General features: G+C 45.8%; 1 protein-coding gene across 6 annotated transcripts in view; it reads right to left on the reverse strand.

The window, feature by feature from the left end:
• Positions 1 to 906: 906 nt before the first annotated feature.
• The window catches only part of CACNB1 (calcium voltage-gated channel auxiliary subunit beta 1), a 557,229-nt gene continuing 542,921 nt past the window's right edge, over positions 907 to 15,214 (reverse strand). For 4 of the 6 annotated variants that reach the window (XM_069634705.1, XM_069634704.1, XM_069634706.1 and 1 more), the window contains 2 exons: positions 14,305 to 14,490; positions 907 to 9,818 (listed from right to left, as the gene is read on the reverse strand). In XM_069634705.1, coding sequence (XP_069490806.1) covers positions 9,348 to 9,818; positions 14,305 to 14,490 — 657 coding nt within the window. In that variant the 3' untranslated portion in view covers positions 907 to 9,347. Of the gene's footprint in view, positions 9,819 to 13,559; positions 14,491 to 15,214 lie in introns of those variants that run through there. The other 2 variants (XM_069634708.1, XM_069634709.1) reach the window with 1 other exon arrangement.

The raw sequence follows: 15,214 nt of genomic DNA on the forward strand, positions 1-15,214 counted from the left end.
TAGGGTTACATATACAGACCACAAGTGTTGGGGACTGAGAGGCAGTGCGGGTATGCAGGTGGACAGGCAAGGACCTGGGCCTGGGTTCAGAGGGTAGCCAGGTGACCAGTGCAGTATCGGACAGAAGGGGAAGAGAGAAGGCAGAAGCAAAGAGGAAGATCTCGAGGTGCTTCCGGAACCAGTGATGGTTCTGCTCAAGTTTCAGAGAGGTAGGGAGGCTGTTCCAGAGGGAGGTACCAGCCGAAGATAGAGATCTGCCCCCGACTCGTTGCTTGGAGAAGCGACTGACCCTCAATGAGTTGGAGGTGGAAGAGCAAAGAGCTTGAGTAGGAAGATATTTCTGTAGAGAGACTTGGAGGTATTGCGGTACCAGGCCCCAGAAAGCTTGGGACGCAACAATGCAGAGGGCCTTGAACTTGATCCTTGCTGCCACTGGGAGCCAGTGGAGAGATTGCAGAGCTGGAGAGATACGATCCCAGGGCTTGAGACCAAGGACAAGTCTTGCAGTCCTGTTCTGGATAAATTGTAGAGGATGAAGAGTAGAGGCAGGTAGATTTAAGAAGAGGCTGTTGCAGCAGTCCATTCTAGAGAGAACGAGACCTCTGGAGACAGTGAGCTTCTGGGGGAAAGTGTTCTCGGTGCCCTGAATTTTGTCACTTGTTTCATTCTTATCCAATCTTACCTGACAATTCTGTGTAGCTGGTAAAGAGCCTGTCCCAACCAGGCACCACAACTGCCCCTAAATGGCTTGTAAACATGACTGGTTTACCAACCTTTTAGATGCCCCAGCCCATTTCACATTTCCAGAGTACCCAAAAGACGGGTCACCCTTTGACTCTAGAAATACTGCACATGTCAACCCGTACACCATTTACACATTAACAGCACAAACCAGGACAAGAGTAATGAAGGCAGAACAGTTAACATTCATTAAGTCAGATTTTTTTGTTTTGTTAATTAAAATTACATAAATACATTTGATTTTGTTTCTGAAAATCTCTCTTACATCTTTAGCACAGACATCGGAAAAAACACAGACGTTATTAGGCAAAATGCATTTAGAGTTCATGATGCTACATGTCAATAAAAAGTCTTCCACACGGGGTGAGGTCTGGGCTGGATGTGGGGAAAGGACACATGGGAGTCCTTCTGGAACTTCACAGGAAAGAGGATAGTATCATTTCATGGCGGGGTCCCCCAAACACTCCCAAAAAATCACAAGCCCTCTGAACACATTGCAGTGTGGTCCCCAAAATGCAGGAAAAAAGACAGGGTATGCTGGATAGCAGGCTGAAGCGATGAGTGAACAGAAGCAATTCCTTGGGCTGCGCTTATTAAAATGTGAGTTCCTCGCTGCACAATTGGGAAGGACTTGAAGTTATAAAGAAAAAGGATGCAGAATTCGCAACCCGTGGAAAGACAGATTATCCAATCAGAATCTGTCTTTCCCAGGCACGATTCTGTAATCACCGCCTGCACCCGCGGCGTAAAATCGGAAAAAAGACTGGATCCATTTTCAAATGGCGGTGGCCATTTCTTTACTTTTTTTATGGCTGCTGTCATTCAAAAAGAGACCTAGTCCCTTTTCCATTTTAATGGTGGTGGCCATTTTTAAACTTCTTTTGTCTTTTCCCCAGGAGATGAGCTTGCGCACTCCATGCTGAGGTCATCTCTTGATGAAGAAAAAAAAGGTTTGTACCCCGGTTAAATCCCAGGGTGTGAATGGCTTTCACCCCCGTGGTGGGTGTGTGGACAAGACCGGTAATGGCCCACACCCCAAGCCGAGGCCCTTGCTTTGCTCTGGCCTACCATGGCTCAGACTGGCGGGCTATTGCCGGCCATGTCTGCCCCCTGCCTAGGAGGTGAAAGTCATATTCCAAACCTAAGCTTAAATCGAATTGGTTTTCATGTGCTAGTTTTGATAAAGGAAACCTGTGCAAAGCGTTGGCAGGAGTAAACAAGGCAAACAATGGCACAAGATTTGTGTCGTTAGATTTGGCGCCTTGAGGGAGTCGTTCTAGTGGGGGATTGGCCATCTGGGAAATCAAGGGATTTTCTTGAGTGGTTGGTGCTTCAAAGGCCAGGAGACGTTTGTGGCTGAGCCAATCACGAGAGGTCTGTGGTTGAATCAATCACCAGGAGAAATCTGTGGACGAGTCAATCACTAGGAGAAATCTGTGGATGAGTCAATCACTAGAAGAAGAATGGGGATGAGTTGATCACCAGAGGTCTGCAGATGAGTCAATCACCAGGAGAAGTCTGTGGATGAGTCAATCACTAGAAGGCTGAGGATGTATTGATCACCAGGAGAAGTCTGTGGGTGAGTCAATCATTAGGAAAAGTCTGAGGATGAATCAATCACCAGGAAAAGACTGTGGGTGAGTCAATCACCAGGAGAAGTCTGAGGTTGAGTCTATCACTAGAAGAAGTATGGGGATGAGTCGATCACCAGAGGTCTGAGGATGAGTCAATCACTAGGAGAAGCATGTGGACGAGTCAATCACCAGTAGAAGCCCGTGGTTGAGTCAATCACATGTCATGCAGAGTTTTACAAAACCAACTCTTCATCAGCCCTTCCAACAGGCCTGTGGGTAATGTGACCCACTCTGGTCTGGCTCTTACCAGACTTTAAGAGACACTTGCCTGTCGATAAACCGCTATGTTTTCCACCAGTTTACGAGCCTCTCCCATTGGCATGCAGTAATGCTAAGGCTAAACCAATGGGGTCCAGCTGTTGGGGCAGCCAGAGCTCTACTCAGTAAAATACAGCCGTTTGATTAAGGCTGAATGCCCACATTTCTAAGGGTTTAATCAGGAAATTGGTAGCATTATGTTAGAAAGAAAATCGGTGTGGTACGTCAAGGGAAATGACGGGCGGGTGGCGGCTGGAGACAGGCCCAGGCATTAGGGTGAGCTGCAGGAAAACAACATTAAACACTCTCAGGCAAGCAGAGACCTGCGCACTTGGCACTGAAGTGCCCGGGGGTCTACAAAACCGTAACTGGAGCCGCTTTCAGAAGAGCGAGCTAAGAATGCAGGAGCCTGGGACCGGGAGGAGGGGCACTGAAAGCACACTGAACTATCACACAGGCACGTGGAGACCTGCTCCTCTCTGGGCACTCAAGGGCCTGGGAGGAGGGGATCTTTGCTATCACAACTCGAGGTAGCACCCGATGATTTTTCCTGATTAGACAAAATGGGGCATGTATTTTTTGATAACTGGTGCTTTGTCCCTCCCGCGCTTGAGTTTTTGACACACACCATTGCTGCTTCTTTCATGCAATACATTCTTTCATTATATTTGTTCTGCGTCCTCATTTTTGGATCAAGGGTTTCATCTGCATAGTTTATACTTTCGCGTAGATCACCATATTGGGTAAATATTTCTCCTCTAGTCTCTTCCTCAGCTGGCTGATAAAAATAATATCAAATTCATTCATGGGATGTATTAATACTTTTTTTAAAAATGTTATTATAATGCTTTCATTATGTGATGGTTCATATATATTGTTTCATATGTATTATATGCTTTGATGGATATTTGTATTTTATCCGAATATAGCGTATTGATAAATAAATCAAATGATTGGGTTTCTTCCCCATTCCCATTGAGACCCATAGGGCTCAATGGGAATGGGGAAGCCGGATGCACCGCCACCATCCGTGAATGGTGCCGGTGCATCCGACGTGTTGTGCTAGCGGGTGCCAGTGTGCCCGACAGCACACAGGCACCCGCGAGCACAACTCGTAGTCTGCCGGTCTGGGAACTATGGTACGGGCAAGCTTACTGGTACCGTAGTTCCCGGACCGGCATCTTATGTGAAGGTTTCCTTATCCATGAAACCGGACATGACTATGAATTCTACGGCCCACCAGCCCCTGTTTCGTCAATTACTAGATCCCACTCCTAGAGTAGCTCTTTACTCACAAAAGGTTTTGGTTGGCCTGATGTGGGGTTATTTGTTAACCTGGAGGAAAACACAGAAATTAAAGATATGATCCAAATATGAAGACATAGGAGAAAATAACATGAAAGGATGAGTAGCTTGAAGAAAGCAGCAACAGTGTGTGTGGTACACCTCCTTGAACCTCGAGCGTGGGAGGCATAGCGGCACCAGTTATTTTTTAGTGTGCGGTTGTGTAATAAAATCACACTGAAATCTCCCACAAGCAAGCTGGCCGGGGGAATTTTCACCAGCCCTGCAGAGGACTGGGATCAGAAAGAAAAGAGGGACTGTGCCTGGACACGAGTGCCAGAAGCTATCTTAAACTTTCAACCCTTACTGGGAAGGCAGAGACCTTAACCCTTGAAGTGTTGAGGGAGAGTATGTTTGTCCGGAATTCCCACAAGGAATCATTGTAAGCTCCGCCCACTCCCACAGTTAGGTTAACGGGATGAAAGTCTCTGGTGGGCGAAACCAGTTGGGAGTTTGTACAGCAGGCCTGGCAGTTAAAGAGCTTCTTGGCAGGTCGTAAGCTCAGATCTAGTGGTAGTAGCTTCCAAGCCGTGTTCATGCCAAGTGACACATTTGCTGTTGTCATGCCCAAAGCCCACCCCAAAAATAAGCCCTTCAACCTGCTTTCCAACGTACGGGTTCGCTGTTGTTTGCTTGCGGTCGGATCTGTGTGCTTATTTCGTTCTCAGGTACTCCAGCCTCAGATTGAGTGAATATTGTCATTCATTTTTCAAAATGTTATAATGGGGGTTGCACCCCCATACACCCCTATATACATACATACGCAATACAGTCAAGTGCACCTCTGGCCGGGCTTTCTGTCATACAGAATTAAAATGTATGTTTGGAAAGTTTGCAACTATGAAACAGAATAAATTTATAAGAGCTCGTACACTATCCAATTACATAAAGCATCACTGGGGGAAATGTATTTGACAGTCCCGATGGCTTGCTGCGGGGGAATGACACAACGAAAGAAGAAATAGAGCATTTCAATATGTTATTATCAAACAGATGGGGCTGGGAAACACTTGAGAAAGCCCCTTCATCCTGGCGTCAGAAAGCAACCTTGCAGGACATATTTTAGGCAGAAGAGAATTGAATAAATTAAAATATTTGGACAAAAAAAGGAAATAGTTTCACAAGGCACAGGCCAAATGGTAACGGTTGGCAAAATAAATAGGATCAGTGTTATTATAATATCCACAAACTGGAGGAACTTGCTTAGAAATAGATGTCACATTAGGGTTGGACCCAGAGCCAGCCGAGTGCAGCAGAGACTGGCACTGACAAGTCTAAACTGCTGGGGCCAATCCCTGGGAACCCCACTGTGCTAGGACTAGCCGTGGTTCAGCTGCACGTTAACCTGTGCCTTCACAGCATCCCAAGTGGCTAAAATATGTCCCTGCACCTCCAAAAATGAGGTCACTACTCTCAATCTTGCTTCTGAATGGACCTCGTCTTACAAAGAGCAGTCTGTCCGCGAAACATCATATGATCTGGAAAAAGGACCACACACTCACACACACACACAAAGTGATACATTTTTTTTTAAAGTTCCATCCAATTTTGCTTTTTGTGAACAGATAATAAAGATAATTTCTTCAGCAAGCTCCTAGCATTTGGAAAGTGACTACAACATGTAACACGATTTGGCATTGAGTAAGCAGAAACAGACTTCCTCTTGACCAACTTGGATGGGAGGAAAGGGCTCGGGGGCACACAGGTGGGCCCGAAAGAATGGTGTAAATAAACCACATATGAAAGGCTTTAAAAGGTCCATGGCAAAGTGTGTGTGATCAGAGTGGATATTCCTCTTCAATCCATCACAGAACAGAAACACAGCAGGCCTCGGGGGAGTTTGGGTCACACATAAACATTTAAGAAAAGAACATGTTTTGAAGTTTGCTTCCAGTATCAAAAGGGTCCCCTAAGGCTTGGATACCTGCCCTGGTGCAGATGGAAGATAGGGAGCAAAACCAAGCAGTCAGAACCTTTAAAATGGGATAAAGAACAATATTTCAGAGAGTTCCCTAACAAAGAATGAAGCTTCTCAGCTGCAATTCAAGCCAAGATGAGGAAGTGCATTTCCTTAAGGAGCCTTACAGAGAGAAACATATGCCAAGACGTCACAGACGGAAAGTGTCAAAACGAAGTCACCGAGGGATATCAGGACCTCGACGATGAAGATCTCACAAAACGAGGGCCTTGAGGTTACGGAATCACTGGTGTGGCGATTTAAAACCTTTCTTCTGCATATTGGGGGATTTCATTCTGTATAATATGCAGATCTTTCCAGGCCTATTGCCACACCAGGGCGAGTCATGAGTTTACATATTCAACCTAAAAGAAATGCACTCGCTGCATGGTGACGGGTGACAACATATTTACCGGTGTAATCTGTGAAATGGTGCATGTCACCATAAGCACACTTCAGAGTTGGTGCAATGCTGACACCCAAAGGCCAGGCCTGCACAGTGAAACTTTTGTTTGATATTTACTGCAAACAAAGTTTCTTTGCAGTAAATGTTAAATGTTTGCAACAGCCCCACACTCACCAGCAAGGTCGAGTACCATGCAGATGGTACTCGCCCCTTCATAAAATCTTCTCGCCAATGCGAGTGTGCTAGATGATTTTGAAAGCCCTGGCGCTTCCCTTCCTGATCCACAGCCCTAACTGTTAACATCATTTGAAACCTTGCGTACCTTTTAAAAAAACAGCAAGCTTGCCAAAAGGCCCACATTCATGTTCTTCTGAAGTGACACCGCCTTTGAAATGCATGACAATACTATGATTGTTCACCGTCTATGACGTCAATGTCAATAATAACACATGGTAATTATAGATGTATAAGGCTCATTTCTGCACTAAACAGCAATATTTGTTTCCTTTACTATTAGAAATTCAGGCTTTGTAACATATTTAACTGCCAGTCTTCCAATTCAGAGTTCCCACAACTGGTGGCGAGAGGGAGATCGGTGGGCAGGATTTTCATAACATACAAGGGTAAACTTCGGTCATTGTTGCAAAAAGAAAGAGCGCTGGGAGCTTGAAGGGTGTTGACAAACTTATTCTGTGGCTACAATGTAATGAATGACAATGGTACATACTTCATGATTCAAATCAAACAGTGTGCGTATCTGATGGAGCCAGAACCGCGCTTTGATGAACTCCTTGGGGTCTGGCATGAAAAGTCTTCTCTTGAGGGCATGCAGCAGACATCCCTTTTGTCTTCCTCTTTTTCCAGCTCTCCCAAAATGTCTGTTCCTGTGCCAGCTGCACCTCTGTTCCCAGTGTTGGTGCCACCAGTCCAACTGACTGTGACTCCACTTCTGCTCCCCTGGGACCAGTTGTTGGCACATTCAAGTAGGATTGCTTAATGTCAGCACCAAAAAATTACCCCCAAAAGGGGTACTAACTACAATGCCTTAAACAGATCGAAACAAAACCCCCACTCCCCCCCTCACCACCTGACCCCAAAGAAAGATGGATACAAAAGTCAATCGGAAAATAGCAGCAAAGTAGAATGATCATAACCTTGGGCCAAACAAGAAGACCAACTCCTACGGCTTTGCAAACGTGTGGCACCAAAAGGGCCACATCTCTCCCACCCTGAATATACTCCTTGGCCCTAGCAACGGAAAAGATGAAATGGCCCTTGACCTAGTGGACTAGTCAAAGAAAGGCTGTTCTGCATTGCAATACACAATGTTAAAAAATCCTTTTGTTTGGTTTCAACAGGTACATGTTTCTAAAACCAGTACTTTTTCACTGCACCAATGCAATCCAGCACATACTTCTGCTGACTCGGCGTGCAATGTACAACTTGGTGGATGGTGCCGCAAACCCGGAAACACATGAGCATCACTGCAGTGGCATCAATGGGATTAAGGAAAAGCAGGAAAAGGAATGCACTGCCCCACACCTCCATGCGGCCAATGCATGCTGGCACATGCAGCCCCAGCATCGCTCTGCTGAGTGCCTGTCTCGTTTATTGACAACGATCCAACATATTCCATTGCCACCCTAGGCAAGGGATTAGCCTTAGCCAATTTGGCATGGGGCGTGCTTGCTTACAGAGTGATAAAAGGAACATGCCATCAACACCCATACAGATTAACGGCACCGGATACATTGTTAAGAACACCAGAAGAGGAAAATGTTTTTGTTTCGCCGTCCAAAAAAGAAGCATAGACCCGCACCAAAATGAAACCATCTGGGGGGGCCTCCACACACAAATAATTAATAATTTTTACACACTTGCACCCTTGACAGTTCATTGTTTTCCTTGGTTCTGAAAACTGAAATTTATCCGGAGCTGTGAGGCACTGGAGAGAGAGAGATAAAGGGCACCATTACGATTGTGCCCACTTGGCAGACTGGTAACTCTGGGCACACATGGATAGCTTTCATTTTTCATAAGGTAGTGGGTTTTTGTTAAGTTCTTTGTAAAAAGTGTCTGGCATGTACAGCTCTGTTTGCCTGGATGAGCAAAAAGCTGCAGGCACTGGAGAGACGAGGGGCCCTGCTCCTCCCTGGCCCTTGGCACTGCTGCTGATGTGGCAGCCTGGCACCGGCGGCTTCTCTTGAAGCACTAGGTGTGCCCAGGTCTTAGAAAAAAATGCTTTCATTAAGTCCTCATTTCATGCAGCTCACCACAATGGGAAAGTCTCAACGCCCAATGACCCATTCAGTGAAGCGTGGCTTGTCTGTCCACCAAAGAGCCACGTCTAATCCCAGGGGGATGAAATCAAGGTGAATCAGTTACAGTGAAACTGCAAATCGCTACATTAAAGGCTGTCACATGGCATCGGAGTAGGGGGGAGCGCGATGCGTAGGTTCTTTTCCATTTTCATTGGCAAGGGACGTGACAGGGTAGAAACGATTGGGTAGAAAAGGTCAAAGGACAGGATCGGATACAGGTCAGAAAATGAAAACGAGCATGCTGATATGGATATAATACTTTTTGTAAAAAAATGTTTTAGAAAACTAAGCAAACCAGCCATGCAAAGGAGGCCTGTCTCCCCAAAAGAACGGACCGGGGCTGGGAAACAGAATGGGCAAAGTAAAGAGGTTCCTGAAATGCTGTAAAACATCTGGGTGAAATTTAGTAGAATGTTCTGAGTTCCCCCAACAGGAGTTCCACACACATGAATCTATGAAAGATCCTTTGCTTGCGAAATACCTAGAGCTTCTCAGGTGACGGCGAAGAAACTGCTAACGGAGAAGGATAGTGGAAAGAGATTTGCTGGGTAGAACAGTTGAGGAGTGGAATGGGAGAGAATGTTTTAGGGGCCTCCTCCAACTCCTTTGTTCTTCCTATGCTGGTCTCACCCCAATTGAGGGGTTGGGTTGTACAAAGGGAATCCCAAAGGAAACCAGGGCACCCCTTAACGAATGTAAACATCCCGCCCCCAGTTATCCATGTCGTTTTTATTCCTCGCCATGACGTCTTCCTCATTTTGGCAATACCGGTCTCGGGCTTTGCTGCGTCCCTTTGGCTGCCGGTTGTGGTTCTCTTGGTCAGGCCCCACCTCATCCCAGGAGCCTTGACGCTGGTGACGGACAAGCCCACCTCGGTAAGCTCCAGAACCTCTTGTGTCTGGCTCGGGATCCTCATATGGGTCCGTCTCGATGTCCATGCATGAGTCGCCGGGCTCAGTGTAGGCCGAATCCCTACTGCCTTGTGTCTCTGAGTCGAAGGTCTCCTGCCGGATCAAGCCGCGGGTCAAACTGCGGCCATGTATTTGGCCGGAGCACAGATGGGCACTCTTGCACAAGTCTCCTTGGTAATCGTGCATCCCCATTCTTTGGTCCAGGGTGTAGTCAGTCCGCTGGTCCCCGTGCACCAAGTAAGGCCCCTGGTTAGTAGAAGCAAGCGTTTCACACACCATGCAAAGACAAAAACAGAGAACAAATCTGTTAGCAATTCTATTGGAGGATCACAGGGTTAAAAGTGTTCACACACACATAGAGCAGCAGATTCCCACATGCAGTACCTATTTGGGAGCATTTATCATATAAAAGCTTGCATCAAACCATATACTCAAATGAACCGCAACCCAAAGCGAATTACAATCTGCACTGGGAGTGGCCAATGGATTCTGGATGATGTGTCAAGTGAAATGTGGCTAAACTCAAAGGGAGAATGGAGTGTGACTACCTACAAGTGTGCTGTTGGAGTAAACCAGATTATGCGGCATGCACATGCCAAAAGCTACTTGTCTAGGTTTCTCCCTCTAGAGCAGCAGTGAACTGAAAGGTCTGCAGTGTATACAAGTTTTAATTATGTTTTCTGCCTCTTTTCTTTTTCCTCCAACATTTTAACGTTTTTAAAGAAAATTCTAGAAAACATTAGCTGTTGATTTTGGTATAACTCCCTGTTGCATATTTTAGCCCATCCTCTATTGTAAAACAACCCGTTTCACTCCAGCTTGAGGTTTGCGCTATAGATCAACCCTTCCATACACATATATATCCTTACATAGATTCCTCATAGTGTAAACTCTAACTTTCTACATTTCGTAGCTGCCCTTTTTATATTTGACTAAACACTAAAGTCACCCACTCACCAGTGTGTGCAGAGTTTCATTGTGTTCCTTTCTCTGTGCCTCTTTCACGAGGATCTGAGGTCCTACACGCTTTAGGGGCACAAGGAAGGACTGGCAGCACGTCCACTGAAGGTGAAAATCCACAACTGCTCAACAGCACACTGAATGGCTGCACGAATGCATGTGGTCTGGTTTTTGATGGACCCCTACCAGTGCTGGCAGTCTGCCCCACAAAGGTAAGACTGTAGACCAGCCCAAGAGCACACAGGATGTAAATGAAGATGGAAGAGGTTGGCCTCTTCTGAGACCTCAGGATGAGTGAAGTCTACCTGAACAGCCTGCTGGGTAATCAGCAATTCTGCAAAGAGGCCGGACCCGTGAAAGGCCGCAGAGGCTTGGGCATGCAACTTACTGTGCCCTAGAACCTACTCCCATTTTATGGCAGAAGCCCATCTAGAAATTACCTGCAGATGGTCCGCCACTGGTACTAAAGCACATTTTTTTGCCTCCTGTAGTTTCCAAATGGAAAAAGTAACATGAACCTAACCGAGTTATGCCTGCGGACCAGATGGGGCCACGCAATTCAAAATTCCGGCTAGACTAAACCGATTGCGTGCCAATTAAACTTATTTTAAAAAAAATTATTCTGATTGGAATTAATCAAATCCAAGATTTTAGGAAACAATAATGGAGGTCGCCTATCTGGCCCGTTTGATTTCTGGCGTCCAGAGGTTTGAGCACATTACTCGTCTTTTAATTTCCCTTCACTGGCTTGCTAGTCACCTTCGTACACTAGTCAAGATTTGCTGCATCAGCTACAAGGGGGAGGGCTTGACCAACCCTCCTATCTTGCTCAGAAAGTGACCACCTCTGGCAGTGCTAGAGTAACGAGACGTGCCAATCTTCTATGTCTTGATTTTCCCAGGTTTAAATACCCTCCTATCATGCTGGGTAAGTGACCATCTCTGGCAGTGCTAGAGTAACAAGAATTGCCCATCATCTACGTCTTGATTTGCCCAGGTTTAAATACCCTCCTATCATGCTGGGTAAGTGACCATCTCTGGCAGTGCTAGAGTAACGAGACGTGCCAATCTTCTACGTCTTGATTGTCCCATGTTTAAATACCCTCCTATCATGCTCGGTAAGTGACCATCTCTGGCGGTGCTAGAGTAACGAAAAGTGCCAATCTTCTACGTCTTGATATTCCCAGGTTTAAATACCCCCTTATCTTGCTGAGAAAGTGACCATCTCTGGCGGTGCTAGAGTAACGAGACGTGCCAATATTATACGTCTTGATATTTCCAGGTTTAAATACCCCCTTATCTTGCTGAGAAAGTGACCATCTTTGGCAGTGCCAGAGTAACGGGAAGTTGACAGTCTTCTACATCTTACTATTGCCTGATTTAAATACTCCTGTTTTTCACATGAAGGTTTCTCAGCTGCTGCCCACGTACTTGGAGCGCTCTTCCACCTGCGATTCGCATTGTCCCATCCCTTCTGGAGTTTAGAAAGGTTCTTAAAATATATGTTTTTTAGTTTGTGATCCATAACCTGTGTTTGCATTTTTTAACCTGTCTTTTACTTGGTTATTCTGAAAAGTTGTATTGCTTATTTTGAACCAGAAATTATTGTATTGGCCCCCAGAGGTATTTTGAACTAGAAATTATTGTATTTACTTTCAGAGGTATTCCCTGCAATAAATCAGCGGAAGGAAAAAGCACTAGCATCAGTGCTAATCTGATCCAGTCCCAGCACTAGTGGGTGGAAATGGTCGTGGTTTTCCAGGAATATCAATGGTGGTATTCTGGGAAAACCACTGGTATTTCTTTACCTTTCCTTATCCACTCTCAAAGTAAAGATGAACATGGAAAGTGTACAGCAGGGGCTCCTACCACTACTACACATTATTGGCAATGAACAAAAGGGTGAACTTTCACCCTTCTGTGCACTACATGTGAAAGGCGGTGAGAGGGGGAGCACCAGAGATGCCCACTTTTTTCACCCCCTCCAAAGTGCCCATTCATAATGTTTTTTCCCTTTATTTAAGTTAAACATGTGCTTTCCTCTGGTGCAGGTAAAACACTTTGGGATAAAACGTTTTCAGGCTTTACACAATATTTACCTCCACAACTGGGGTGATGATAAAAATAGGCAGATTTTCATAGTTAAATTCTACTTAGAAATATAGTAGTATTTAACTCCGGGCTCATTGTCTTGGAATACTCCCTGAGGTAAATAACTTGTTCTGGTGTAACCGTGCCGGGGCTAACGGCGGGTAGCCGCTGGACCCGTAGTAAATTACCAGCGCCTGACTTCCCAGTGTCACCGGGCTATTCCAAGTCCGGCAGCCGGGAAGTCAGGCTCCTGTAATTTCGTTAATCCCCATTCCTATAGAGTCCCAGAGGACTCTATGGGAGTGGGGACAAGGAAGCACCGGCACCGTTGTTAATGGTGTCGGTGCTTGCGTGACAGCTTTGCCTGCCATGATCGCTGTGCCTAGCAGGGTCAGACCTGTCGGGCACAGCGGCTACGGCAGGCAAACCCAAAGTTTGCCGGTCCAGAAACAACAGTGCCAGTAAACTTACCGGCACCGTTGTTTCCCGAACGGAAAAATTAGAATGAGGCCCCATGTCTGTAATGGGATGGGTGCTAAAACAAGCTGCATTTTGCAAACGCCAACTGTTTTGGCAATACCTCAAAGGGCGCGATAAGGCACTTATATCTTTCAACTATAAGTATACTATAGTTACTGGACATACTTTAAGATTTTTTTCTAGTGTTCTGAATCTTCTCAGGAAAAGGTGACCACTCTATGTACGGGTCCTCCAACTCCGGTCTTGGAAAGCACCAACTGCACCAGGTTTTCGGGATAACGGCTAACTATATGGATAACTTCCATGACATGAAAGGGAAGCATCGTATGTGTGCGGTCTCCCAAAGATTTGTACAAGGCTTCTTGTGGAGGGCTGACATTTCCAGAATCACATCCTATGTGCAAAGAGATTAAACCAAGACTCTCTCCTTAAAAACCAAAAGAAACACAAAAGAAAGCATTTTTTAAAACATTCTCTTTTTTTCACTTGACAACCGGTACAGTCCAAAGCACAACTCAAGAGGAGTTATTTGGGGATTTTATGATTGTATTTTTGAGGAAATGTTGGCAGCTTTGGTAGCATAGCTCTACATCAAAATGGAGCATCGTCAAGTTGACCATTTTGCTGTAAATCAGCACAGCTTTGCGTTCTAATGACACAAGCCGTTAGTAGTGGGTTGTGTTGAGGAACATAGCTGTTCTATTGGCTAGCTCTAAAGAATCGAGTTGTTACATTTGCTAACCTTTAGGAATTGAGCCATTTGATTGACTTGCATTGCAGGATCAATCCATTTCATTGGCTAGCCTTAAGGACCTGAGGCGTGTGATTGGGCAATCTTCACTAATGGCACAGTTTGAATGTCTTACAATAAGGAATGGAGCCATTTAATTGGCAAGCCTTAAGGAAGGAGGCTGTTTGATTGGCCAACCTCAAGGAGTGGCACTTCCAAGAATTCCAGGACCTTGTCCTTTTTTGAACAGTGTTACTTGTAGACACAAAGATAGCCAGTCAAGATTGTGTGCCGGATCCTTCAGCTACCCAATCTCTCTCTATTATGTCCGTCCCCCTCACACAGTTTACTCTTCATCGCCCGCTCACACTGCATGCTCCTCCACCTTGGGGCTAGAGCCGCTACCCTGCTCCTCTGCTCCCCGCCCACTCCAGAAGCCCAGGTTGCGCTTGAGAGAGGTCAGCACTTGTACCTGGAGGTTGGAGACGGGGGCGGGGCTGGAGGCCAGGGCGGCCGTAGCCATAGTGCGGTTCAGGAGCGGGTTCGGGGGATTGCTGCTGGGGGGGTGGGTGGCCTTCCAGTAGGCTTCCAGGTATTCGGCCAGGTGTTCGCAGGCATCTTCCAACTGGTTTTCGTCCAGAATGATGTCGAACATTTCCTGCAAGCAAGAAAATACATCAGCGCTTTAATATATCACTGACAGAGTGACTGTCGCCATTACAGGAAATTCCCTGCCAGGGCAGGGCATGTCATTTATACAGGGTCATGTCACTCATTATTTGCATTCTTTGTATCATATTATCCTTGCCACTATTTACAGTGACCGTGGCCTGATAGAGGCTATGGAAACCCAAGCAATCCAGCGGTCATCCCGGTTTCCTTTTTCTGACATTAAGGGAGGAATTATCGACAATCAGTTCTTTTACAGACATCCAGAAACATTGAAAATGTACTTTCTTAAGCAACTTAATCAATTTCAATATCTATATGTTTCTCCTTGGAGCCATTTTTCCTTTCCCTCTGATACCAATCTTGACATTTTCTATTTCTTTACATTTCATGCTGCCTTGCCCTCCCTCATTTTGTCTTTCCTTGCTTTGCCATTTTTAGCTATGTGTGAGGCACATCACGTAGAGAGCTGTCTGGCAATGAGAGCAAATTATAGGGCAAGTAGACTAATGTTGACTTTTAATCACCCATGCATTGAATGACCGTATGTCAACAATGTACATCCGGCTACCGTGGCACGCCCATTAGAGCTCCATAGACAAAGACTACAGAATTACTCCACTGCTTTCCTCTGTGTTGGTCCTGGGAAGGAGTATGTTGCTTACCTGTAACTCCTGTTCTCCAGCATTGGTATCTTTCAGACATTCACATTC

Source organism: Ambystoma mexicanum, chromosome 13, assembly GCF_040938575.1.
Source record: "Ambystoma mexicanum isolate Mex_15411 chromosome 13, UKY_AmexF1_1, whole genome shotgun sequence".
NCBI lineage: Eukaryota > Metazoa > Chordata > Amphibia > Caudata > Ambystomatidae > Ambystoma > Ambystoma mexicanum.